General features: G+C 47.8%; 1 protein-coding gene across 1 annotated transcript in view; it reads right to left on the bottom strand.

Annotated features, from left to right (window-relative positions):
- Window positions 1–10,275: 10,275 nt before the first annotated feature.
- The window catches only part of Socs7 (suppressor of cytokine signaling 7), a 60,795-nt gene continuing 47,060 nt past the window's right edge, over window positions 10,276–24,010 (bottom strand). Inside the window, exons 8-10 of the mRNA XM_004655498.2 lie at window positions 20,654–20,789; window positions 19,839–19,988; window positions 10,276–14,079 (exon numbers count right to left, since the gene is read on the bottom strand). Of these exons, the coding sequence (XP_004655555.2) occupies window positions 19,868–19,988; window positions 20,654–20,789 (257 nt within the window). The 3' untranslated portion in view covers window positions 10,276–14,079; window positions 19,839–19,867. The remainder of the gene's footprint in view (window positions 14,080–19,838; window positions 19,989–20,653; window positions 20,790–24,010) is intronic.

Genomic DNA, 24,010 nt, shown 5'->3' with positions numbered 1-24,010 from the left:
CTCTCTTCCTCTGTCAAATAAATAAATATAAAATATTTTAAAAATAAACAAAACAGTTACCTGTACTGAAGTGGGTAGCAGGATGGACGTCTGTGTGCTGTGGCAGAGTATCCGAGTCCCTAGCAAGTGTCCAGACTGGCATGAAGCTGGCCTCACGTTTCTCACCCCGCCCTGACCTCTCTCCATCAGGCACCAGAGGGTGAGGGAGAAGGGGGCAGGAAACTGAGATGGAGAGTCAAGATCCTCAGCCAGGAAGACAAAGCGGGCTTTATAGGCTGGGTGTGGAGGGGCATTCTTGGGGCAGGGAGACGGGAGACCTTTGAGGGCTGAAGTTGGACTTCCCAGGCCCCCCATCCTGGCTCTTCAGGGTATTGAACGCATCGGAAGCGTCACTCCTGAGACAGCAGCAGGGAGTTCCAGGACTCCCCCATCCCCACCAATCTTCGGCTGTCCCTAGCGAGGCTCTGGTTGGCATCACCCACATACTCCCCACTTTCTCGGTCCGGCTGGCTCTGGCCTCTCTCAGCTTCCCAGCCATGCCCTCTAGATGGCCTCCTGTCCCTTGTCTGCTACCAGAGAGCCTTGCTGGCTGCCTGCAGAGGAAAAGGCAGATTTAGGCAGTGTCACAAGGCTGTGGGGTCAATAGGGCCCTTTGTCCCTTTTTAGACAAAGTCTGTCCTGGACTAAAGAGACAGGACAGAAGGCGTGCCAGCAAACCAGCATGCCATCCTCCCTCAACTTGCCTCTCCCAGACCCTGATGGAGCTGGGCCCTGGCTGTGGAAGCCAGAATCCATTCGTTCCCATTGGTTTCTTTCTGGTTCTCTTTAAACATATATTTTATTTATTTATTTTAGAGGGAAGAAGAGGGAGGGAGAGAAAGAGAGAGAATGGGCGCACCAGGGCCTCCAGCCACTGCAAATGAACTCCAACCACATGCACCCCCTTGTGCATCTGGCTTACGTGGGTCCTGGAGAGTGGAACTGGGATCCTTTGACTTTGCAGGCGAGTGCCTTAGGCGCTAAGCCATCTCTCCAGCCTTCTCTTTCAATGATCAGGGAATGAAAACAAGGTGACTGCCATCCATTCTGAGTCACTAAAATGCCCAGGACTTTGCCACACCAGGGAATGGTCTATCCCTAAAGATGCTGAACTGTGGAGCCAGGCAGAGTGGCTCATACATATAATCCCTGCACCCAGAAGATAGAAGCAGGGGAATCACCTTGAGTTCAACCTGAGTTACAGGGTGAGTTCCAGGTCAGGTTACCTGGCGAGAGAGGTGGGTGGGGGGGAGAAAGAGAAATGAGAATGGGAAAACCAGGGCCTTTAGCTGCTGCAAAGGAACTCCACATGCATGTGCCACTTTGTGCATCTGGGTTTACATGGGGACTGGGGAATTGAACCCAGGTTGTTAGTTTTGCAGGCAAGCACCTTAACTGCTAAGCCATCTCTCTGGCCCCCATTCTTGTTTCTTTCCTTCTTTCTTTTCTTTTTCTTTTTTTTTTTTTTCCCAAGGTAGAGTCTTGTTATATCCCAGGCTGACCTGGAATTCACTATGGAGTCTCAGGGTAGCCTCGAACTCATGGCGATCCTCCTACCTCTGCCTCCAGAGTGCTGGGATTAAAGGCATGCACCACCACACCCCAGTTTTTTCTAACCATCTTCTGGTGAGGCTTCAGGTCCTGCTGAAGTTAATAGACCAAGCTTCAAACCTAATGTCTGCCCAGTGGACCTGCCGTCTTGGACAAGCAGCCCCACCGCTCTGTGCTCCAGCAGAATACCAGGAATAGCAGTGCCGTCTCACAGGGTTGCTGAAAGATCAAGCAAGAATATGGCACTCGAGAGGCAGAGGTAAAAGGACTACCATGAGTTCAAGGCCCCCCTGAGTCTATGTAGTGAATTCCAGGTCAGCCTGGGCTAGAGTGAGACCCTACCTTGAAAAAACAAAAAACAAAAACAAACTTTGTTTGCTTTTTCAAAGTAGAGTCTCACTCTAGCCCAGGCTGACTTGGTACTCATTCTGTAGTTCCAGGCTGGCCTTGAACTCACAGCAACCCTCCTACCTCTGCCTCCCGAGTGCTGGTTTTAAATGTGTGCACCACCACGCCTGGCTTTTAAAACGTTTTTTTTTTTTTTTTAAATTTTTTATTTATTTGAGAGCGACAGACACAGAGAGAAAGACAGATAGAGGGAGAGAGAGAGAATGGGCGCGCCAGGGCTTCCAGCCTCTGCAAACGAACTCCAGACGCGTGCGCCCCCTTGTGCATCTGGCTAACGTGGGATCTGGGGAACCGAGCCTCGAACTGGGGTCCTTAGGCTTCACAGGCAAGCGCTTAACCACTAAACCATCTCTCCAGCCCTTTTAAAACGTTTTTATTGACAACCTGCATACTTGTAGACAATATGCCATAATCATAATCTCCCTCCCACCGACATCCCCTTTCCCCTCATGAATCCTCCTTCCACCTTAATTCAACTTTGTTATCTGTAGCTTTAGTTCAGCAGGTGACCATTTCTAACCTTGTCACCCAGTACTGTTGTGTCATATGGTGGTGTTTTTTGGGAGGCGCTGGGGAGATGGTGGGGAGTCTGCAGTCTGGTCTCCATCCCTGCTTCTAGTCTTCTTTCCTCGGCTGGGAGCTGAGCGAGGCAGGAGAGCAGTGCGGGGGGGGGGGGGGGGGCGGTGAGGAGGAAGGAGGAGGATTGCTCTGGAGGGAGTGGAAAGGATGACAGGGAAGGGGAGGTGGCAGTGGGCCCCAGGCCTGCACCTGCTGCTCTGAGAACAAAGCCAAGCATGACGCAATCTGGCCGGGTGCAGCTGAGGCTGCTGAACTCCTAGAGGGAAAGTGGGTATTGGGGTGGGGAAGGTGGCCAGCAGCATGGTATGGGCGCCTAACCCTGGATTCACATAGCCCACCATGAAGCTCCTTTTTGGGGCTCCTGGTTCCCTCCAGAAGCTCTTCACCCAGAGTCTGGCTCCTCCCCAAATCAGCCTTATAGGCAGGAAGGAGTCTGACATGGTGCAAGGCGACCTCACTGCAGGCAGTCTGCTCCCTTGAGTGAGGACTAGGCCCAGGCAGAATGTGGCCCAGGCCCGCACTGGCTTTCCCCGGGCGGCGAGTCTCTGCCTGTCTCCTGTTATTCTAGGGACAAAATGGCAAATCTTCCAGAGAGGGCGGGAAGGGGGCTCAGAGGACCCTCCCCCATAGTCTGCTCAAAACAGCATATTTATAGAATTATATAGACCCCTTAAGAGACACACCAAGTGGAGCCCAAGCATCTTCCATTGGCTGCCATCAAGCCAGTGGGAGTTGGGGAGGAGCATGAGGGTGACATAGCAATTGTGCTTAGCTCCCCATGCCACCAGAGAACCTAGAGAACAGAGGCCTGCCGCTCTCCCTCCACCAGCAGAAAAGGGTTTTGCCCCTCGTGCCTTGGCCTGGTGGAAGACTGCGATGTGCCAGGGTACCCAAGGGGCCAGGGCATGAAACAGGCTGCAGAGGAGGACTGAAGGTTTTGTTTGAGAATATTTAGCCTAGCCTCACCCTCCACTACCCAGACTCAAGAGGAAATAGCTGGGTGGCCTTACTCAAAGAAGCCACTAGGTGGCAGGAGAAGCCCAAGGACTCAACCATCTCCACCGTCTCCCATGGCGGGCCCACCCACAGGAGCTCCCGTCCTCTTCTGGGCAGACTTCCAGCCACTGACTCTCGCTAACTCCTTGTTCTCTTCTGCCTCTGGGAAAGTGGAGCATTCTCCATTCTTCTCTTCAAAACACCACTTATAAGAACGATCAGGGCTGGAGAGCGGTTAAGGGGTATGCCTGCGAAGCTTAAGGACCCAGGTTTGATTCCCCAGGACCCACATCAGCCAGATGCACAAGGGGGCTGATGCGTCTTCAGTTTGTTTGCAGTGGCTGGAGGCCCTGGTGCACCCATTCTCACTCTTTCTCTCTCTCTCCCTCCATCTTTCTGTTTCTAATTAAAAAAAAAAATAGAAAAACACTTATAAGACTGATCAGGCCGGGCGTGGTGGCGCATGCCTTTAATCCCAGTACTCGGGAGGCAGAGGTAGGAGGATTGCCATGAGTTCAAGGCCACCCTGAGACTACATAGTTAATTCCAGGTCAGCCTGGACCAGAGTGAGACCCTACCTCGAAAAACGAAAAAAAAAAAAATAGACTGATCAGAGCTGGGCGTGGTGGCCAAGCCTTTTATCCCAGCACTGGGGGGTTGAGAACAGAGGTAGGAGGATCGCTGTGAGTTCCAGGCCAGCCTGAGGCAGTGAATTCCAGGTCAGCCTGGGCTACAGCAAGACCCTACTCAAACCACCTCCTGCACCGGCTCCCCCAAATCTAATAATGATCAGAATTAGTCCCTGTTGTATTTATTAAGAGTTCAAGATGTACCAGACATTTTATATGCTTTCTTTTTTAAAAATATTTTTATTTATTTGAGAGAGAGAGAGTGTGTGTGTGTATGGGCACACCAGGGCCTCCTGTCACTGCAAAGGAACTCCAGATGCATAAGGCTTTATGTGGGTACTGAAGAATCGAACCGAAGCACTCAGGCTTATTTATTTTATTTTATTTATTTTTCAAGGTAGGGTCTCACTCTAGCCCAGGCTGACCTGGAATTCACTATGCAATCTCAGGGTGGCCTCAAACTCAGGTGATCCTCCTACCTCTGCCTCCCAAGTGCTGTAATTAAAGGTGTGTGCCACCATGCCTGGCTTATTTATTTTATTTGAGAGGGAGAAAGAAAGAAGCAGATGGAGAAGGGGTGTTCCAGGGCCTCCATCCACTGCAAACAAACTCCAGACACATGTGCCATCTTGTGTATCTGGCTTACAAGGGTACTGGGGAATTGAACCTGGGTCCTTAGGCTTTGCAGGCAAGTGCCTTAACGGCTAAGCCATCTCTCCAGCCCAGCTTTTTTTCATATACATTTTTATTTATTTGTAAACAGAGAGACAGGCAGAGAATGGGCAAACAAAGGCCTCTAGCAGCTACCAAGTCCACATGCATGTGCCACTTTGTGAATCTGGCTTTATGTGTGTACTGGGGAGTCAAACTCAGTCATTAGGTTTTGCAGGCAAAGGCCTTAACTGCTGAGCCATCTCTCCAGCCTATCCATGATTTCTTGTACTTGCTCATGCATGAAGCAAGTAGTAACACTCCCCTCATGTTGAAGAAAAGTACAATGTCCACCCAACTCCGCTTGGCCCATCCCATGCTGGAATGTTATGGGTGGGTGTAGGCATGGGAGGAGGCCAAGGTCCCACTGCATCTGAGAGTCCTGGGCACCGTCCTCACCACCCCTGAGATGACTCAGGCATGTACAGGGTGGCTTGGCTGTGTGCTTCCAGATCAGAGTCCCTATCCTGGGAAAAGTCACCAGGCCACATCCTGCTGTGCTTCCTCCGGCCACATACATGCTGGGTCTTCCCCTCAGCAGCAGGTTCCCGATCTGGCATGGTGCCCTCCCTTTGGGTCTAGGGGTCATTTCAGCCCAGAGGACCTTTGCCCTGTGGCTATCTCACTTCTGGCCTGACTCTGTCTCTGACCTGCTCCATGTTTTTCAGCAAACACTCATGAGAGCCCTTCTCTGTGTGCTTGGCTCAGTGCTGGCACCTGGGGCGTGGGCATTGGGAAAGACAAGAACAAGACACAGGGCTACTGTTTGCAAGAGTTTAAATGTGCCTAAAGCCAGGCCCACAGTCACTTCTACATGCAGCGTCCCAGTCAAAGACATATGGGCCTCCTGAACGGCAGTAAACAATGCCTGTCTTTCCTGCAATCATCAACAGTGCTAGGGCACTGGGCAGAGGGAGACAGCTGCAGACAAGGGGCACCCATGCATACTGAAACCTTTTTTTTTTTTTTTTTTTTTTTTGGTAGTCTTGCAGCTCGGGCTGGCCTGGAACTCACAGTGCTTCTTTTTTTTTTTTTTTAATTTTTTATTTATTTATTTGAGAGTGACAGACACAGAGAGAAAGACAGATAGAGGGAGAGAGAGAGAGAATGGGCGCGCTAGGGCTTCCAGCCTCTGCAAACGAACTCCAGACGCGTGCGCCCCCTTGTGCATCTGGCTAACGTGGGACCTGGGGAACTGAGCCTCAAACCAGGGTCCTTAGGCTTCACAGGCAAGCGCTTAACCGCTAAGCCATCTCTCCAGCCCCATACTGAAACCTTTTAAGGGTAACTGTGAGCCTCTCAGGACAACTGCTACCAGAGACTCGCTCCATTCATTCCAAACCTTCAGAAACCCCAAGCTCAGCCATTACTGCCCAGGGCTTTTCCCTCCCAAGGTAAGCCCTGCTGGCCCTCTAACCCTCCATCTGTGCCGCCATCCTCAGTCTGCTGGGAGAAAGCTCAGAGGTAAGAGCCATGTTTCTCAGCAGGGTCAGGGAAAGCCAGGCCTTGACGCCTGGAGATGAGGTGAGGAGCTCTGATGTGGAGGATAACTGAACTTCGCTTTTCTCTTTTTAGATTCTTGTTTGCACATGTACAAGTGTGCCAGGGCTTCTGCTGCTGCAGAGCAATGCCCTATGAATGTGCCACTACTTTCATGCGATTTTATGTGGCTGCTAGGGAATTGAACCCAGGTCTACAGATTTGGCAAGCAAACGCCCTTAACTGCTGAGCCATCCCCTCAAACCAGACCTTTCTTTTTCTCTTTCTTTCTTTCTTTCTCTTTCCTTACTTCCCACCCTCTCTCCTTCCCTCGTTCCTTCTTTCCCTCTTTTTATTTTTTTCTTCCAGGTAGGGTCTTACTCTAGCCCAAGCTCACATGGAACCCACTCTAGTTCCAAAGCAAAAAATAAAATAAGCCCATCAAGTTGTCTTGTTTGAAAGCAGAGAGGCCAAGGAAAATGAGCAACATTCCTGGGAAAGGGGTTTCACTTAGATGGCCACCTCAGAGAGGTGACAGGCACTGAGGAGGGAAAGTGAGGAGTGGACACAGACTCCACCCCTCACAGAGGTCACAAGGCAGCAAGCAGATGAGATACACACAGAAAAACTCTGGAGCAGATAAGCAGGGATTTAGTAGGTAAAAACAGTGACAAGAAAGAGTCCTCTAGACAGCCTGAGGGAAGATGCAGTGGGAGAAGGGCTATGATCCAGGGAATTTAACTTCAGGTCACACATGGCAGTCTGTGTGGCAGGGAAGGAAAAATCATCTTAAAGGCAGGCTGAGATTTTCTTTTCTAGATAGAAAACATTGAAGATATTTTCCAAAATGGTTTTTATTTATTTAAGAGAGACAGAGAGGGCTAGAGAAATGGCTTAGTGGTTAAGGCGATTGCCTGCAAAGCCTAAGGACCCATATTCAACTCTCCAGATCCCACATAAGCCAGACACACAAAGGTGAGGCAAGTGCAAGGTCGCACATGCCCACTAGGTGGCACAAATGTCTGGAGTTTGATTCCAGTGGCTGAGGCTCTGGCACGTCAATTCTCTTTCTCTTTGTCTCTCTCCTCTCATAAAATAAAATAAAAGTTTGAGAGAGGCAGAGAAGGAGAGCACACACCCATAGGTGTGCCAGGGTCTCTAGCCACGGAAAATGAACTCCAGAAGCACTCACCACTTTATGCATCTGACTTTACATGGGTACTGGGCAATCAAACTTGGGCTGTCAGGCTTTGCAAGCAAGTGCCTTTAACTGCTAACCCATCTCTCCAGCCCAGAAATTTACACACACACACACACACACACACACACACACACACACACACATATATATTTGAGAGAGAGAATGGGCACACCAGGGCCTCCAGCCACTGCAAACAAATGAACTCCAGACGCATGCGCCACCATGTGCATCTGGCTTATGTGGGTCCTGGGGAATTGAACTGAGGTCCTTTTCAGGCAAATGCCTTAACCACTAAGCCATCTCTCCAGCTCCAATTTTTAATTTTTTGAGGGGGGAAGTGTGGGGGAGGTTTGAGTTAGGGTTTCACTCTAGTCTTACTGTGGCCCAGGCTGACCTGGAATTCACTATGTAGTCTCAGGGTGGCTTTGAACTCATGGTGATCCTCCTACCTCTGCTTCCCAAGTGCTGGGATTAAAGAAGGCATGCGCCACCATGCCTGGCTCCCAATTAAAAAAAAAAATTTAAACACCATTTATTTACATATGTGTGCCAGGATTTCTTGCTACTGCAAAGAAACATTAGATACTTGGACCACTTTTTGTATCTTCATGTGAGTAATGGGGAATTAAAATTGGGCCAACAGGCTTTGCAGGCAAGTGCCTTTTAGCCACTTAACCATGTCTTTGGCCCTATTATTGAAGATTTTTTTTAGCAAATAAAGTGATGTCAATATGTCTTCATTTCAGAAGGACCAAAATTTTTAAAAATTGTTTTATTTGGAGAGAGAGAGAGAATTTGTGGGTGTTCTAGGGCCTCTTGCTGCTGCAAACAAACTCCAGGCACATGTACCCCCATTGTGCATCAAACTAGAGTCATCAGGTTTTGCAAGCAAGTGTCTTTTAACTGCGAGACATCCTCCTGCCTCAGCCTTCAGTGCTTGGATTACAGGTGTGTACCACTACCTCACAAGGTTCTCTGGAATTCTCCTGCATTTCCTGGGGCAGCTTTGAGCAGTCTTAGAATTTTCCAACAACTCCACTTCAGACAAGTTCAGCACTGACTGCATGCTGCACAGTTGACATCATAAGGACTCACTCCCATGGTGGGTGAGAAGCAAGGAGAGGGACTGAAAATCAAACTCTAATAACATGACATAATTTCTAAACATTTTTATTTCAAATCTCTTTTCACCCCTCCCCAAAAAGACATGGGTTGGTACAGCAGTCATAAAAAGGAGATACAAACACAAGAGTCAAATGTCTCCCGCACTGACACTTACAAAAACTGGGAATTGTACATGGGTTTCCAAACAGGACCTGCAGCAGCTACTAATGTCCCTTTACAAGAGTCAGTCATGCCTATTAATACAGTATTTACAGACACCCCGTTCTGGAACTAATCTACAGGGACATTCCCAACACCCACCCCTCTATGCCCAGAAAAAATACCAAAACACACCCAAAGTGCATTTGTTTTGTTTATATCAAAACATTTTTCCCTCTGCCCATCCCACCCCAAACCCCCCCCCAACCCATTTAAGATTGGCCTGCAAGTCTATTTTAACCATTTAGTTATTTTTTTATACTTTATGAAAATAAATTATACAGCAACTATTTTAATAAATTAAGCACAAAAAGGGAGAGAAAGAGAAAAACTAAATGGGAAGACAAAAAGCCAGGCCACACTTTGGCTTGGAGGAGGGCAGGGGTTGCTAAGGACAGAGTGATTGCAGGGGTAGGGACCCCCTGTGGTGAAGAACTGGCAACCACTGAGCCCCTCACCATGGAGTTTCTGAAAAACCACCAAAAATGTACAGTAGTGCTTGTGCCAGGGGCAGCGCCATTTTGGGCATGACATCTGACCTGACCAGAGCAGAGCCTGGATCCCGCTGTCCCCTAGCGAGAACCAGGGACGGCGTCGGCAGACCGGCCGCTGCTGCACCTGAGCGGGGTGGGAGGTGAGGACACAGCTGGTGCCGCTTTGAGGACAGCGGGGTCGCCCCAGGTGGGTTCTGAGGAACAGTGTCCTGCTCATGTACTGCCTCCAGGAGCAACTCGATCGCAGTCCAGCTGCGACCTGACATTGGTGTCTGCTCACCGTAGCTGGCTGCTTTTGCCTGCTCCTTACTGACTCTTGGCACTGCGAAGAGGGGCAGGTGGAGCAGGGAGCGACTCCAGGGACCTCCTGAAATCCTTTGAGATGACACGGGAGTGAAGGCATGTCACAGACGCAGCATGCAGGATTGGCTTCACGGGAGGTAGATGAGAATGGGAAGGGAAAGGGCAGGGGCAGGAAGGAGACAGGAAGAAATTAGGTGATACCTTCCGGGATGGCAAGAAGCAATGACAAAGACACAGACAGTGTGAACTCTGCATGTAGAGAAAGGTCCCTCTCTCTGGCAGATTCAAGAATCAATTATCCAAATGTAAGTCATTCCTATTTTCTACTGCAGAACCTGAGTCCCCAGTGCCCCATTTCACTCCTCCACAAACTTTGTTTTCCACTTGCTCAAGGCCTCCTGCCCCTGTCCTGAGCATAAAGGCTCCAATGGCAAAAGAGGATGAACCACGGGGACTTGCCAACTTGACCTGTGGCCCAGAAATCCTAGTTATCATAATAGGGCACACCTTTCTTTCTTCCTTTTACTTTTCCTTTTCCTTTTTTTTTTCTTTTTCTTTTTTCTTTTTTTTTTTAATAAAAAAGGTTTTACTCCCCAGGAGCAAATAAATCTCTTGAACTACTGATAAACACTGCTGCAGTGAAAAGAAAGATGGCTACATGTATGCAATAGCACAAATTCAGTGTAAGGACAGCTGTACTGACGACTAGAGATAAAAACCACTTATCCATTCCTCACTTTCCCACACACCAAACCAAGAGGATTCCCATAGGGAAAATGTTGAACTCAAAAGCTTTTCCCCTACACACAGGGAGCATGCCATTCTCTTAACCGTGGAAAACATATCCTAATCCCTGCCAGTAGAGATGTTCTCAACACCACAACTGGAGGCAAGACTTCTGTAAATGAAGACACATACTCACACACAAAACACACTCACACAGACTTGCAGACTTCCTTCCAGAAGCCAGAGTCACATCCCAGTGCCTGGCTCTCCAGCTTCTGGGCTCAAAGTTCAGGGACAGGCAGCAAGAAAGGGAAAGGACCTCACCTGGGGAAAAGTTCCTCCTTCTGTCCCTACTTCCTGCTGGGACAGGGGCTTCTGGCGGCGTGAGAGGGCTGCCGGAGCTGGCTTCCCGGGCACTTTCAGCTCCATCTCTCACACATGGATCTGGGGACTGACCTATTCCCCAGTCCTTTCACAATGCGTACTGGAGGGGACACCCCATCACTCCTAGCCTCAAAGAAGGGCTTACACAATCAGCCCAGGTGGAAAGTAGCAAAGAAAGGAAGAAGCAGGAACGAAGGGGCCACTGTCAGGCCTTTCTTCTCAGAGGCTGACACCATTATCCACATTTACTACTTCCTGGCACAGGTAGGAGACCTGGCCAAGGTCAGTCTAAACCTGAAGGGATGACACCCACTTACCTAGTCCCCACATCAAAGCCTCCACCCTCCTATACCTATGCTCCTAACACAGACACATATTTCAAGTAACAGCAGGGTGCAGCAGTAATTGTCACTAGCTTGCACTGGTGTCTACCTTTCCCTAAGGAAAGTTACAGTACACCAGTCTTAAACCAGTACTGATAGCTTCCAAGCACAACTCAGAAACAGCAGGTCTCTAGAAGTGAGTCTCTCTCCCCGTCTGTGACTTAGCACACTACAACCAGAGACAAATAAGCCCATCTGTGGACTGCGTTTCTACCAGCACGGCCAAGCGGAGGTGAGAGGTGAAGGCCACTGCTGACCACGAGCCTTGCTCCTGCTCCTCCACCCTGGTCACTCTCCAACCAGCCATCACTAAAATAAAATGCCCCAGCACCCTCTTCTCCACCCCTCACTCAACGTGCTCTACCCAAGGCCATCCAGTGGTGCCAACCCATGCCTGGCAGAGATATCTTCTGTGATAATGTTAACAGCCCATTCTGCTGAGGAAGGGTTAGGGGAGACGGCTGTGATAAGAATACATACAGATCACAAGCACAGAGAAACTCCTCCCAAGGAGGACAGAGGGGGTGAGGTCGTCACGCCTCTGCAGCAGGTTTGGTTTCACACCTGAGAGTATATATTCTTCAATGGAAACCCAAGTATCACAAGGGGCTGCCTGCTGACTTCTAGTTTTGGCCTCTACCTCCCCCTCATCTCTCTCCTTGGTCTTTTAACCTGCCCAGCGACCAGGTCTGTCCGGGGCTCTGCAGTGAAGCAGGATTTGCGCTGCTGCCGCTCTGAGAGGACCGGGCAGCGACCTAGCACAGGCCGCGCAGACTTCTGCTTCCCTGCTTCTGCTGTGCGCTTCTCTCCCCGCCTACAACCTGAAGCCTCATCACCACAGAGCTCTCCCAGACCATCTGGTCTTCCCCAGGGACGCCCACTCTAAATATCTTTAAAGGCAGTTCTTGATCCTCCACTAGAATGAGTTGTTTTCTAATTACCTCATTTGTGACAGCTCCCTTAGGCTAAGGATCAGGTATTCTACCTCACATGGATGTCTTTCTTATCTAGTCCAGAGCCATGCGAATGCACACTACAAACGACGTTTAAAATTGTGGATCACTGCCCGAGGGAGAGAACCCTGGGGAGTCATGCACTACTCACTTGTCTGAGACCACAATGACTCCAGACTTTGGGATCCATCGCAGGATGGCACTTTCTGTAAGATGCCAAGTGACCCACACCTTCCAGAGGAAGACTCGCAGATTAAGCCAACACTTGGATCATGAGAGAGGTACCACAAGACATACCAGAGGTGGGACAGATGTACAGAGCTCATTGTGTGGGTGACTTCTTTACAGGCAGCGGTGGGTGACACACATTTTCAGCTATAAGGAGGAGGACTGGCAATGAAACCGGTGTTTTCAGATAAGACAGCCTTGTAAGTGACCAGGCCACAGGTCCTTACCCCAAACCATCAGGAAACCACAAGCCTAACAATGTTATTTATCTTGTGATCTGAGGCAGATACAAGCAGAGAGAAACCAAAAGACATGGAACAGTACAGAAAAATAAGACCCAACAACTCAACTGTCACATCCTGACAGCAAACTTCTCCCCAGAGTAACTATGGGGAAGAAGAGCTCACAATGTCATATACTAGCCGAGGTCAGCTGCAGATACAATTAAAGACCACTGAAAAGCACCGAGGTTTTCTCCTCTTCCATGTCCACCTGGAAGCTGGGCAACGCTCAAGCCAGCATCTGAAAGACTTCACACTAACAGGAGGGCAATGGAGTCTGACCCAGGAACATGTGGTAGCTGGAATGAACACAGGAAAACGAGCACGTCCTTGCTCCCCCACCCCCATCCCAGAATAAAGCTGTGATCATGAGATGCAAAACTCTTCCTCTGCACTCCTGAAATCCTGAAGGCTTCCTCCAGCCAAGAGCACGATAGCTGTTTCGCACCTCCCTCCACATTTCCTCACTAGCTGATAGACAGAGGCAATACTCCTCAGCCAATGGGTATGGTTTGCCATGAAGAATTTGAAAGCATGCTCCATTAACCTCAGCAGCCCAGGATTGGAGCTCTGAACTGCTCAAGTGGTAAGAAACACTGCTACCTTGACAGTTTGCAGAAGCAATCGAAGAGATGTTGTTGTCATGACCCGAGTGAAATGTACAGTAACCAAGAGGGAAAGAAGATAACGTTGGAGGAGGACCAAGATTAACCTCGGGTCAAGAGCGTAAGGAATCCAGTAAAACAAAATGAATACAGCTTCCATGAGAGGTGATTCTGAAGTCAGGGTTGTAAACCTTAAAAGGAAAGAATAGAGAGTCACTAGTCTCCCCAGCAAAATGGATTTGCTAGGTTCTGCCCAACAGTCTTCTCTGCTGACCACGGCCCTCTCCTTCTACCCTGCTTCTACTGGTGCTAACAAGCAGCACAGCAGGAACAGTTCTCCTCCCTCAGGAACACGGCTCTGGCCCCTCCACTCTTCCTCAAGGTCCACACCCAAGACGCCCAATTCAGCACCAGCTGAACAACGGGCCCTTGCGCCCCCGCCTTTCTTTGGACCTTTTGACCCTTTGCACCACTTCCAACCTGACTGGTATAAACCCCAGCTGTCTTCAAGGTGAGTTTTCCATACTGAGAAATGCAAACATCAAAAACAAAACTTCTGAAAAGAAACAGTGTTGAGACTTCTTCCAGTTTTCCAAGGAGCTCATCTAGTTGGGGTACCACAGAGGTGGGTATAAAAGGTGGACCCCACTCCCAGTATGGTTGTGTGCTTCTTCCAACCCAGGGCTGTAGAGGAACCAAGTCTGTTCCAAGAATTGCAACTGTTTCAATTCCTTCTTTTTTGCCAAGTCTTCTTTTCATGATAGCTTCATTTGGTTTCTTCACATTGGAGCTTGGCAACCAAATGCCTAGAGAAAGAGGAGTGCAGGGAGAGAATTAGAAAAGCTCAGCAGAGTATACCAAAATAGAGTAAGAGGAAGAATAGACAAGCTGCTGGAGGAAGGAGAACCACAGCAACCAAGAGTATGGAGCTTGGCAGCCAAAAGCTTCCATAAATACAACTGACTGGAGATAGGGCAATGACCTTTGTCAGGGGCTCTGACAAGCCTATGACCTCATTGCCAAAACAAAGTCCTAAAAAAATTGTTTGGTTTTTCTGAGGCAGGGTCTCACTCTAGTCCAGGTTGACCTGGAACTCACTGGGTAGCCCCAGGTTAGCCTCAGTTTTCCTACCTCAGCCTCCCAAGTGCTGGGATTAAAGGCATGTGCCACCACACTTGGCTTTAAAAAAGATATTTACTTATAAACAGGGGATATGGACATCCCAGGGCCTCCTACCACTATTAACACACTCCAGATGCACATGCCTCTTTGTGTATCTGGTTTTACTTTACCTTACTGGGGAATGGAACCTAGGCCGTCAGACTTTGCAAGCAAGTGCCTTCACGCCCTGAGTCATCGCTCCGGCTCCTCCCTACCTCCACCACACCTGGCCTTTGAAGGCAGAGCTTCATGTATTCCAGGCTGGTTTCAAATTCACTGTGTAGCTGAGGATAACCTTACATTTCAAATCCTTTCCTCTTGAGTGCTGGGGTTACAGACATGGCCCTACACAACTGCAGTTTACAATTATTTTGGTCTGCCTCCTATTCCCTATTCTCCCAGCCCTACAAGATAAACAACTAACTCTTCTTTAAGAAAACCTATCAAGGACTTTTTTTTTTTTTTTTTTTTTTTTTTTTGGTTTTTCAAGGTAAGGTCTCTAGCTCAGGCTGACCTGGAATTCACTACGTAGTCTCAGGGTGGCCTCAAACTCACAGTGATTCTCCTACCTCTGCCTCCCAAGTGCTGGGATTAAAGGCGTGTGCCACAAGGCCCAGCCCAAGGTCTTCTTTTAGTTACCCCTTTACCCCATCCACACACATTTTTGCTCTGGGCTAATCCAGTCCCATCGTCAATTCTGTGTTCCTGTATTCATTTTGTTTTACTGGGCTCCTCATAGGGTATAGCACCCACAAAAATCATGCTCTTACTGATGGGTTTATTACTCTTCAAAAGTGCAGTGAGGGGCTGGAGAGATGGCTTAGCAGTTAAGCGCTTGCCTGTGAAGCCTAAGGATCCCAGTTCAAGGCTTGATTCCCCAGGATCCACGCTAGCCAGATGCACAAGGGGGCACATGCATCTGGAGTTCGTTTGCAGTGGCTGGAGGCCCTGGTGAGCCCATTCTCTCTCTCTGTGTCTGCCTCTTTCTCTCTCTGAGCAACAAATAAAAATAAATAAATGAAAAATTAAAAAAAAAAAGTGCAGTCAGGGCCAGGTGTGGTGATGTGTGTCTTTAATCCCAGCACTCAAGAGGCATATTGTTGTGAGTTCAAGGCTAACCCTGAGACTATATAGTGAATTCCAGGTCAGGCTGGGCTAGAGCAAAATCTTACCTTGAAAAATTAAAAAAGTGCAGTCAGGGGTTGGAGAGATGGCTCAACAGCTAAAGACACCTGTTTGCAAAGCCTGACAGACCAGGTTCAATTCCCCAGTACCTACATAAAGGGAGATGCACAAAGTTGTGCAAATGTCTGAAGTTTGTTTATAGTGGCAGGAGGCCCTGATGTATCCATACTCTGTCTACTTCTTTCTGCCTCAAATAAATAAAAATATCTAAAAAAAAAAAAAAAAAGAGTACAGTCAGGAGCTGGAGAGACGGCTTAGCAGTAAGGCACTTGCCTGTGAAGCCTAAGGACCCAGATTCAATTCTCCAGGTCCCACCTAAGCCATATGCACATAGTGGTACATGCATCTGTAGTTTGTTTGCAGTGGCTAGAGGCCTTGGCGTGCCCATTCTCTCCCCTTCTCTCCCTCTCTCTGTCTCAAATAAATAAATCTTAAAAAAAAAAAAAAAGTAAAAAGTGGCAAAAATTGGCTACAGTGCCTTGCCTAGTTCCCCACTAACTTCCTACCCTATAATCTCTTGCTCCTTCTTCCCTCCCTCCCTTCCTTTTTTTTTTCTTTCTTTTTGGTCGTTTTGAGGCAGGGTCTCTCTCAAGCCCAGGCTGACCTAGAATTAACTCTGTAATCCCAGGCTGGCCTTGAACTCACAGTGATCCTCCTACCTCAGCCTCCTGAGTGCTGGGATTAAAGGCGTGTGCCACCACACCTGGGCCCCTAACTTAGTTAATTAAGTTTAATTGGTTTGTTTGCAAGCAGAAAGAGAGAGGAGAGACAGAGAGAATGGATGTGCCAGTGCCTCCAGTCCCTGCAAACAAACTCCACATGCATGTGCTATTTTGCACATCTGGCTTTAAGGGGACACTGGGGAATTGAACCCAGGTTGTTAGGTTTTGCAGGCAAGTGCCTTAACAATGGAACCATCTCTCCAGCCCCCTTCTTTCTTTTTAAAAGACAGGATCTCCATGGAAAATGTTAATAAAAATTAAAAAAAAAAAAAAAAGACAGGATCTCAATATATAGACTAGGTTGGCCTCATGGAGAGATCTTACTGTGTCAGCTTCCCAAGGGCTAGGCTTACAGGCAGGGGTTGCCATACTCAGCTCCGGCCTTAATCTTGACTGCCACACTAGCCCACAGAGGCCCTCCTAGAAACTACAGCCCTCAGGCATGTCAGGTCATTTCTGAGGCATACAATCTGTGTGTAAATGAAGATACAATAAGATACTTTAAAAATGCTTTTTTGGGGGGGGTCCTGGAGAGATGGCTTAGCGGTTAAGATGTTTGCCTGAGAAGCCTAGGACCCAGGTTCAATTCTCCAGGTCCCATGTAAGCCAGATGCACATGGTGGCGCATGCGTCTGGAGTTCACTGGCAGTGGCTAGAGGCCCTGGAGTGTCCATTCTCACTCTCTTTCTCCCTCTGTGTCTAATAAATAAATTAAAAATAATAAAAATATTTTTTAAATGCTTTTTTGTTGGGTGTAGTGGCGCATGCCTTTAATCCCAGCACTCAGGAGACAGAGGTAGGAGGATCACCATGAGTTCAAGGACACCCTGAGACTACATAGTGAATTCCAGGTCAGCCTCAGCTACAGTAAGACCCTACCTCAAAAAACAAAAACAGGGCTGGAGAGATGGCTTAGCAGTTAAGCGCTTGCCTGTGAAGACTAAGGACCCCGGTTCGAGGCTTGATTCCTCAGGACCCATGTTAGCCAGATGCACAAGGAGGCGCATGTGTCTGGAGTTCGTTTGCAGTAGCTGGAGGCCCTGGCGCGCCCATTCTCTCTCTCTCTCCTTATCTGTGTCCTTCTTTCTCTCTCTCTCTCTCTCTGTCATTCTCAAATAAATAAATAAAAATGAACAAAAAATGTTTTTTCATTTGCATGCACGTGTGCACATGCTTATAGGTGTATTAGGGTCTGTTGTTACTGCAAATAATGCCAGGTGCTAGAACCACTTTGTGCATCTGACATATATGGGCAGCTTGGGAATTGAACTTGGGACATCAGGCTTTGCAAACAGTGCCAAGTGCCTTTTACCACTGAACCATCTTCCCCAGCCCTGTGAAGAAAGATTGTGCATCCAGTCCAGGATCTTGTAAATTCGAACTCTGCACCCTACCAGACTTACCAGGCTTTTGGTTTCCCAGCTCCCTCTTCTTATTATTCCTTACTAGTCTGGCTCACCCTAGCACAGGATAGGAAATTCCATAGCCCAGAGGAGACATAAAATAGATTCGCCTCAGCCATGGCTAAAGAAAATCTCTGGGGCAGCAGCCGTGGGAAGAGAGCAAGGAGGGTGGAGAGATGAAAGCCTCTTTCACTCAAGGCCACTGCTGCTCTAGGTTTCCCCCTTAGCTTGTTCTATGTGGGGGCACGGAACTGAGGGGCAGAGGTCAGAAGAGAAGCACAAGTATCCAGTGCTTAGAAACCAACATCTACAGTAAGGGGAAGACGGGGTGATTATAATCTGACAGTAGATACTACAGTATGAGCACATACTTGTAGTCAGCACCACCAAAAACTAAAGAAGAATCACAGCTCCCTGTAGCTGTCAATCTCTACCTTTGTCAATTTTCACATTAATGCAATTTAAAATACCAATTAGAATTCACTGGAGCATGGGCATGGTAGCATATACCTGTAATGCTAACCTTGAAGGTGGAAGAGGCAGGATGATCAGGAGTAAAGGTTAGCCTCAGCTACACAGCCAGCTCAAGGCCAGCCTGGGTTACATGAGATTTTTGTCTTAAAAAAAAAAAAAGATAGCCAGGCATGGTGGCACATGCCTTTAATGAGGATTGCCATGAGTTAGAGGCCACCTTGAGACTCCATAGTGAAGTTCGGGTCAGCCTGGGCCATAGTGAGACCCTACCTTGAAAAATAAAAACAAAAAAAAAAGAATGGTTGGGCATGGTGGGGCACCCATGCCTCTAATCCCAGTGCTTGGGAGGCAGTGCAGGAGCCTGAATCCTACCTCAAAAACAAACAAAAACCCAAAAACAAACAAACAAGAGATAATCTCAGCACTCAAGAGGCAGAGAGGTAGGAGGATCACTGTGAGTTCAAGGCCACCCTGAGACTACATAGTGACTCCCAGGTCAGCCTGGACTACTTTGAAAAACCAAAAATAAATAAATAAAAGCAGGTTTAGAAGCTCTAATCCCTTCTCTGGCAGTGGGGTTGCTTCATACCTGGTTGTCAGGACATCACTTGCAGCTGTAGCCAAAAGAATAGAGTACAGGGCTTCAAATCCAAATCACCTATACTCACAGGTGACTTTTCAAAACTTTGGTGAGCCACAGTTGTCATCAAGAATGGGAACACTGCCATCAGCAGTCCAGCAGCTACCTGAGCTTGTGCTGCATGCAGAAGGCACTGAAGAGCACTTTGCTGCTAGGCCACAGGAAGCAGCTCTCAGGCTAGTCAATGCATTAGTCATGTTCAAGCATATTCCTTCTGGTTCTGGAGGTTGGTTGATTTTCCTTGATATGATTTCACAAGCTGAGTTTCCTTTGACAGGACCATCTCGTTTATCCTTTTCCATCGTGGGCCTTCCGCTGTCCTCCCAGCGGTCCATGCCAGGGTTTACTGCAGCCTTTCTGTCTGCCTTATTTACACTTCAGTGATTAACTTGCACCATGCATGCAAATCACCCCCTCTAGGGTGAGGGGCACACTTGAACTAATGATCTTCCTGCCTGTACCTCCCAGTGTTAGGATTACAGCTGTGCACCACACCCAGCTTGACATATGTATGTGCAGTGCTGAGGACCAAATCTAGGATCACACACATGCTTCCCCCCACCGCCCCCCACCAGGTAGGGTCTCAATCTAGCCCAGGCTGACCTGGAATTCACTATGTAGTGTCAGGGTGGCCTTGAACTCACAGTGACCCTCTTATCTCTGCCTCCCAGGTGCTGAGACTAAAGGCAGGCATACACTACCACGCCCAGCTCTTTATACTTTTTTTGTTTAAGATGGGTTCTAAGTTGCCCAGGTTGGCCCTGAACTTGTGACTCTCCTAACTTAGTCCCTCAATAGCTGGAAGGAGGCCACCAGGCCTTGCTTGGCGAATATTTTTTAAGCCCTTTATGTCTATCTGCCTTTCTTCCAAATAAAGTATGAGCTTTCAGAGAGTCCATTATCAGACAAAGGCCCAAGTGAGTCAGGGTTGTGAAGACAGCTGTCCAGTCCAGGCTGGATAACGAGATAGAGATCCCTACCCTTTGTGGGGAACAGCAGGGGCCCCAAGCTACGTGGAGGGCTCCACCTCTTGCTTCTGTTTTGAAATGAGCTGCGCTTCCTTTAGAGATAGGTACACCTCTTCCTGAGGATCATAGTAGTAGAACTTTCGGATATAAGAGATCAGAGGTCTGTGAAAAGCAAGAGAGACACACAAAGTATTATTTGTACAGAATACATTTAAGAAATTTTACACTGGTGGTTTTTTTTCTTAAGGAAAACTGTCTTTGCTCAACCCTTCCTCCTCCTCATTTCCTATACAGCTAAGATTACACTAAAGAGTCTTTGTCCGGCTAAAGAGATGGCTCAGTGGTTAAGGCATTTGCCTGCGAAGCCAAAGGGCCCAGGTTTGATTCTCCAGGACCCACGTAACCTAGATGTACAAGGGCACATGCATCTCGAGTTTGTTTGCAGTGATTAGAGGCCTTGGAGTGCCCATTCTCTCTGTGTCTCTCTTCTATCTCTCTCTCTGCTTGCAAATAAATAAATTAAAATTTAAAAAAAGAGTCTCTGTCAACCTCACAAAATTCCCACCTTCTCACTCCTTACAGTCTGTCTCCCTCCCTCTTCCCAATGGACACCACCTACCAAGAGCCTGAGGAGCAAGGCTGACACACATCTTTCTCCCTTTCGGCGATGATGTCACAGCTCTAGTGTTAAAATATTCTCAAGTTAAACCACATGAGAATGTTTCATGCCAAGCTTTGGCTCTGAGTAGTATGCAGACCTAACTGACATTTGTGACCCTCAGCCCCAGCCCAGGACCCCTGCCCTAGCCCTGATGACCCCAGTGTACTTAGGCAGTGGAAGATCCGGGATATGATCTATTCGGACAAGCTGCCGGATCCGGAATCTGCAAAGGTGCTGGAGGGATTTGACATTGCTGAATCGGGACACTGGATAAAGCAGCTGGACTGGAGTTGGTGGCAGTCCTTCAAGAAAGAAAACAAGGGAAAATCTTAGAGGAAAGAATGCAGCTAACCACAGCTCTCTTAGGAAGAGAATCCAGGGAAGGTCATGGATGTTTTTGGACTTCATGAGACTACATTGTGAATTCCAGGTCAGCCTGAACTAGAGTGAGACCCTACCTTGGGAGAGAAAAAAATATCAGGCTGGAGAGATGGCTTAGCAATTAAGGCACTTGCCTGTGAAGCCAAAAGACGCATGTTTGATTCCCCAGTACCCATGCTAGCCAGATACACAAGGTAGTGCATGCTTCTGGAGTTCAGCTGCAGTGGCTAGAGGCACTGGCATGCCCATTTTCTCTCCATCTGCCTCTCTCTTAAAACAATCAATAAATAAAATATTTCAGCAGGGTATGGTGGCACACACCCCCTTTGATCCCAGCACTTAGGAGGCAGAGGCAGGAGGATCACCATGAGTTTGAGGCCAGTCTGAGACTACATAATGAATTCCAGGTCAGCCTGAACTAGAGTGAAACCCTACCTCAAAACTAAAATAAAACTTTTCAAGTTGCAAGTATACGAAGAAAGAGAAAGATAATGGGCATGCCAACACTTCATGATACTGCAAGCGGACGCCAGATACATGCACCACTTTGTGCCTGGCTTCACATGGGTACTGGGGGATTGAATCTGAGCTGCCAGGCTTTGTAAGCAAGTGCTTGTAACCACTGAGCAATCTTTCCAGACTTCATATACTTACTCTATGGAAAAGTCCTTCTTTACACAAAGGTCTGTTGATTTGTATTTGTAAATGCGTTACTACCATATTTCACATGGGATATTTTTTCCCCTACCTCACAATAATCCTCCTATCTCTGCCTCCCAAGTGCTGAGATTAAAGATGCCTGGCTGTTTTTCAGTTTTTTTGAGGTAGGGTCTCACTCTCCCCAGACTAACCTGGAACTGTTTTTTGTGTGTGTTTGTTTTTTATCTTCCTTCCTTCTTCCAGGCTGACCTGGAACTCACTCTGTAGTGGCCATGCCTTTACTTGTGTGCTGGGGATCTAAACTAAGGTCTTCATGCTTGTATGGTAAGCACTTTACCCACCGAGCCATCTCCCCAGCATCACTCTTTAAAAAAAAAAAAAAAAAATTATTTATTTGAGAGAGAGAAGAGGTGGAGAGATAGAGAGAGGGAGAGAATGGGTGCACCAGGGCCTCCAGCCACTGCAAACAAACTCTAGATGCACGTACCCCATTGTGCACCTGGCTTACGTGAGTCCTGGGGAATCAAACCAGGGTCCTTTGGCTTTGCAGGCAAATGCCTTAACCACTAAGCCATCTCTCCAGCATCACTCTTAATAGTCCAGTGAATAATACCAAGCTAGAGAGAGACCCTGCTTGGGGCAAAGTGTCTAAGTCCAGGCCTGGGGCTCTCAGGAAGGAATCCGAAGTCTCCTGGTGGGAAATGGGAAATACTTGTTCAGCATGACCTAGCAGGTATCCTGAAGACCAAGACTGCAGATGTCAGAGGCACAATGGCTTTCATGGGCTTTATCCCCACAAAGGGCTATGTGTTGAAACCTCAGTTGCTTTGTGGCAGCAATGAAGTGGTAGAGCCTTTAAGAGGTAGAGGCTAGGGCTGGATAGACGGCACAGCCATTAAAGGCACTTGCTTGCAAAGCCTAATGGCCTGGGTTCAATTCCTCAGTACCCACATAAAGCCAGATGTACAAAGTGGCCCATGCATCTGGAATTCATTTGTAGTGCCAAGAGGTGTGCCCACAAGGGGGTGCATGCATCTGGAGTTCATTTGCAGTGGCCAGAGGCCCTGGCTCATCCACTTTCCCTCTCTCTCAAATAAATAATAAAATCTTAAAAAAAAAAAGAGGTGTGCCCATTCATATTCTCTCTCCTTGCAAACAAATAAGAGGTACAGTCTAGCTGATGTGGTGGTTCATGCTATAATCTCAGCAATCTGAGGTAGAATCATTGTGAATTAGAGTAACTTTCAGGTCTGCCTGAGGTAGAATGAGACCTGCCTCAAAAAAAAAAAAAAAAAAAAAAGTGGTAGAGCCTAGTAATTATATCATGGGCTCCAAAAGTGGGTCAGTTCTTATAGGACTACATTAGTTCTTGAAAGAATGGGCTGTTCTCATCACTTGGAAGGCTGAGGTAGGAGGATTTTCATGAGTTGAAGGCCAGCACAGGCCAGAGTGAAACAAAAACAAGCTGGTACAGTGGTGCTTGCCTTTAATCCCAGCAAGAACTGTAGCAGCCTGGGCAAGCAGAAATTCATATATCACAGTGCTAAAGTGCCTGCTGGCTTTGCCTGCCAGACTCAGGAGCACACCCATCACCGTCAGCAGCCTGATACTGGGTCATCCCAACGGCCAACAGAACAGATACCAAGTGTGGCAGGGACACTAAAACAGGATCAAAGGAACTAAGACTATCCTAGAAAATATTGAAACAATTATTTTCTCAACTGGGTGTAGTGTCCCATGCCTTAGACCCTGCAATCAGGAAGGGCTGAGGTAGAAGGATAGTGAGTTTGAGGCTAGTCTGGGGCTACAGAGTGAGTTCTAAGTCAGCCTAGGCTAGAGTGAGACCCTACTTTAAAACTCTCCCACACACAAAAAAGTACTTTCTCAAACATTGTTATATCAAAGAAATTCTGCAGCTCCAACTGGTTACAAAATAAAATATAAGCCAGGCGTGGCGATGCACGCCTTCAATCCCAGCACTCGGGAGGCAGAGGTAGGAGGATAGCCATGAGTTCAAGGCCACCCTGAGACTACATAGTGAATTCTGAGGCCAGAATGAGACCCTACCTTGAAAAAGCAAAAAAACAAAACACATACACACACACAAAGAAAATATACACTATGATTGAGGTTTATTACCAAATAGTTTTTTAAATTATATTTGAAGGCATGAGAAGAAAAAATAAGTTGCAGATTGTCTCCCAAGTTTTTCCATGGCTGCTGACAACTAACATTCTCTTAAAAAGAAAAGAAAAATGAAAAAAAAAAATGGGGGGAGTGAGGTGCTGGAGAGATTGCTCAGTGGTTAAGGCACTTGCCTGCAAAGCTTAATGATCTGGGTTTAATTCCCCAGTACCCACGTAAAGACAAACGCATGCATCTGGAGTTCAATTGTAGTGGCTGAAGGCCTTGGAATGCCCATTCTCTCTCCTTCTCTCTTTATCTCTGCTTGTAAATATTTTTAAAAATTTTGTTTATTTTA

This window comes from Jaculus jaculus, chromosome 9 (genome assembly GCF_020740685.1).
Source record: "Jaculus jaculus isolate mJacJac1 chromosome 9, mJacJac1.mat.Y.cur, whole genome shotgun sequence".
Classification (NCBI taxonomy): domain Eukaryota; kingdom Metazoa; phylum Chordata; class Mammalia; order Rodentia; family Dipodidae; genus Jaculus; species Jaculus jaculus.
The sequence above is the reverse complement of the archived record's forward strand: the minus strand, read 5'-3'. Positions and strand labels throughout refer to the sequence as shown.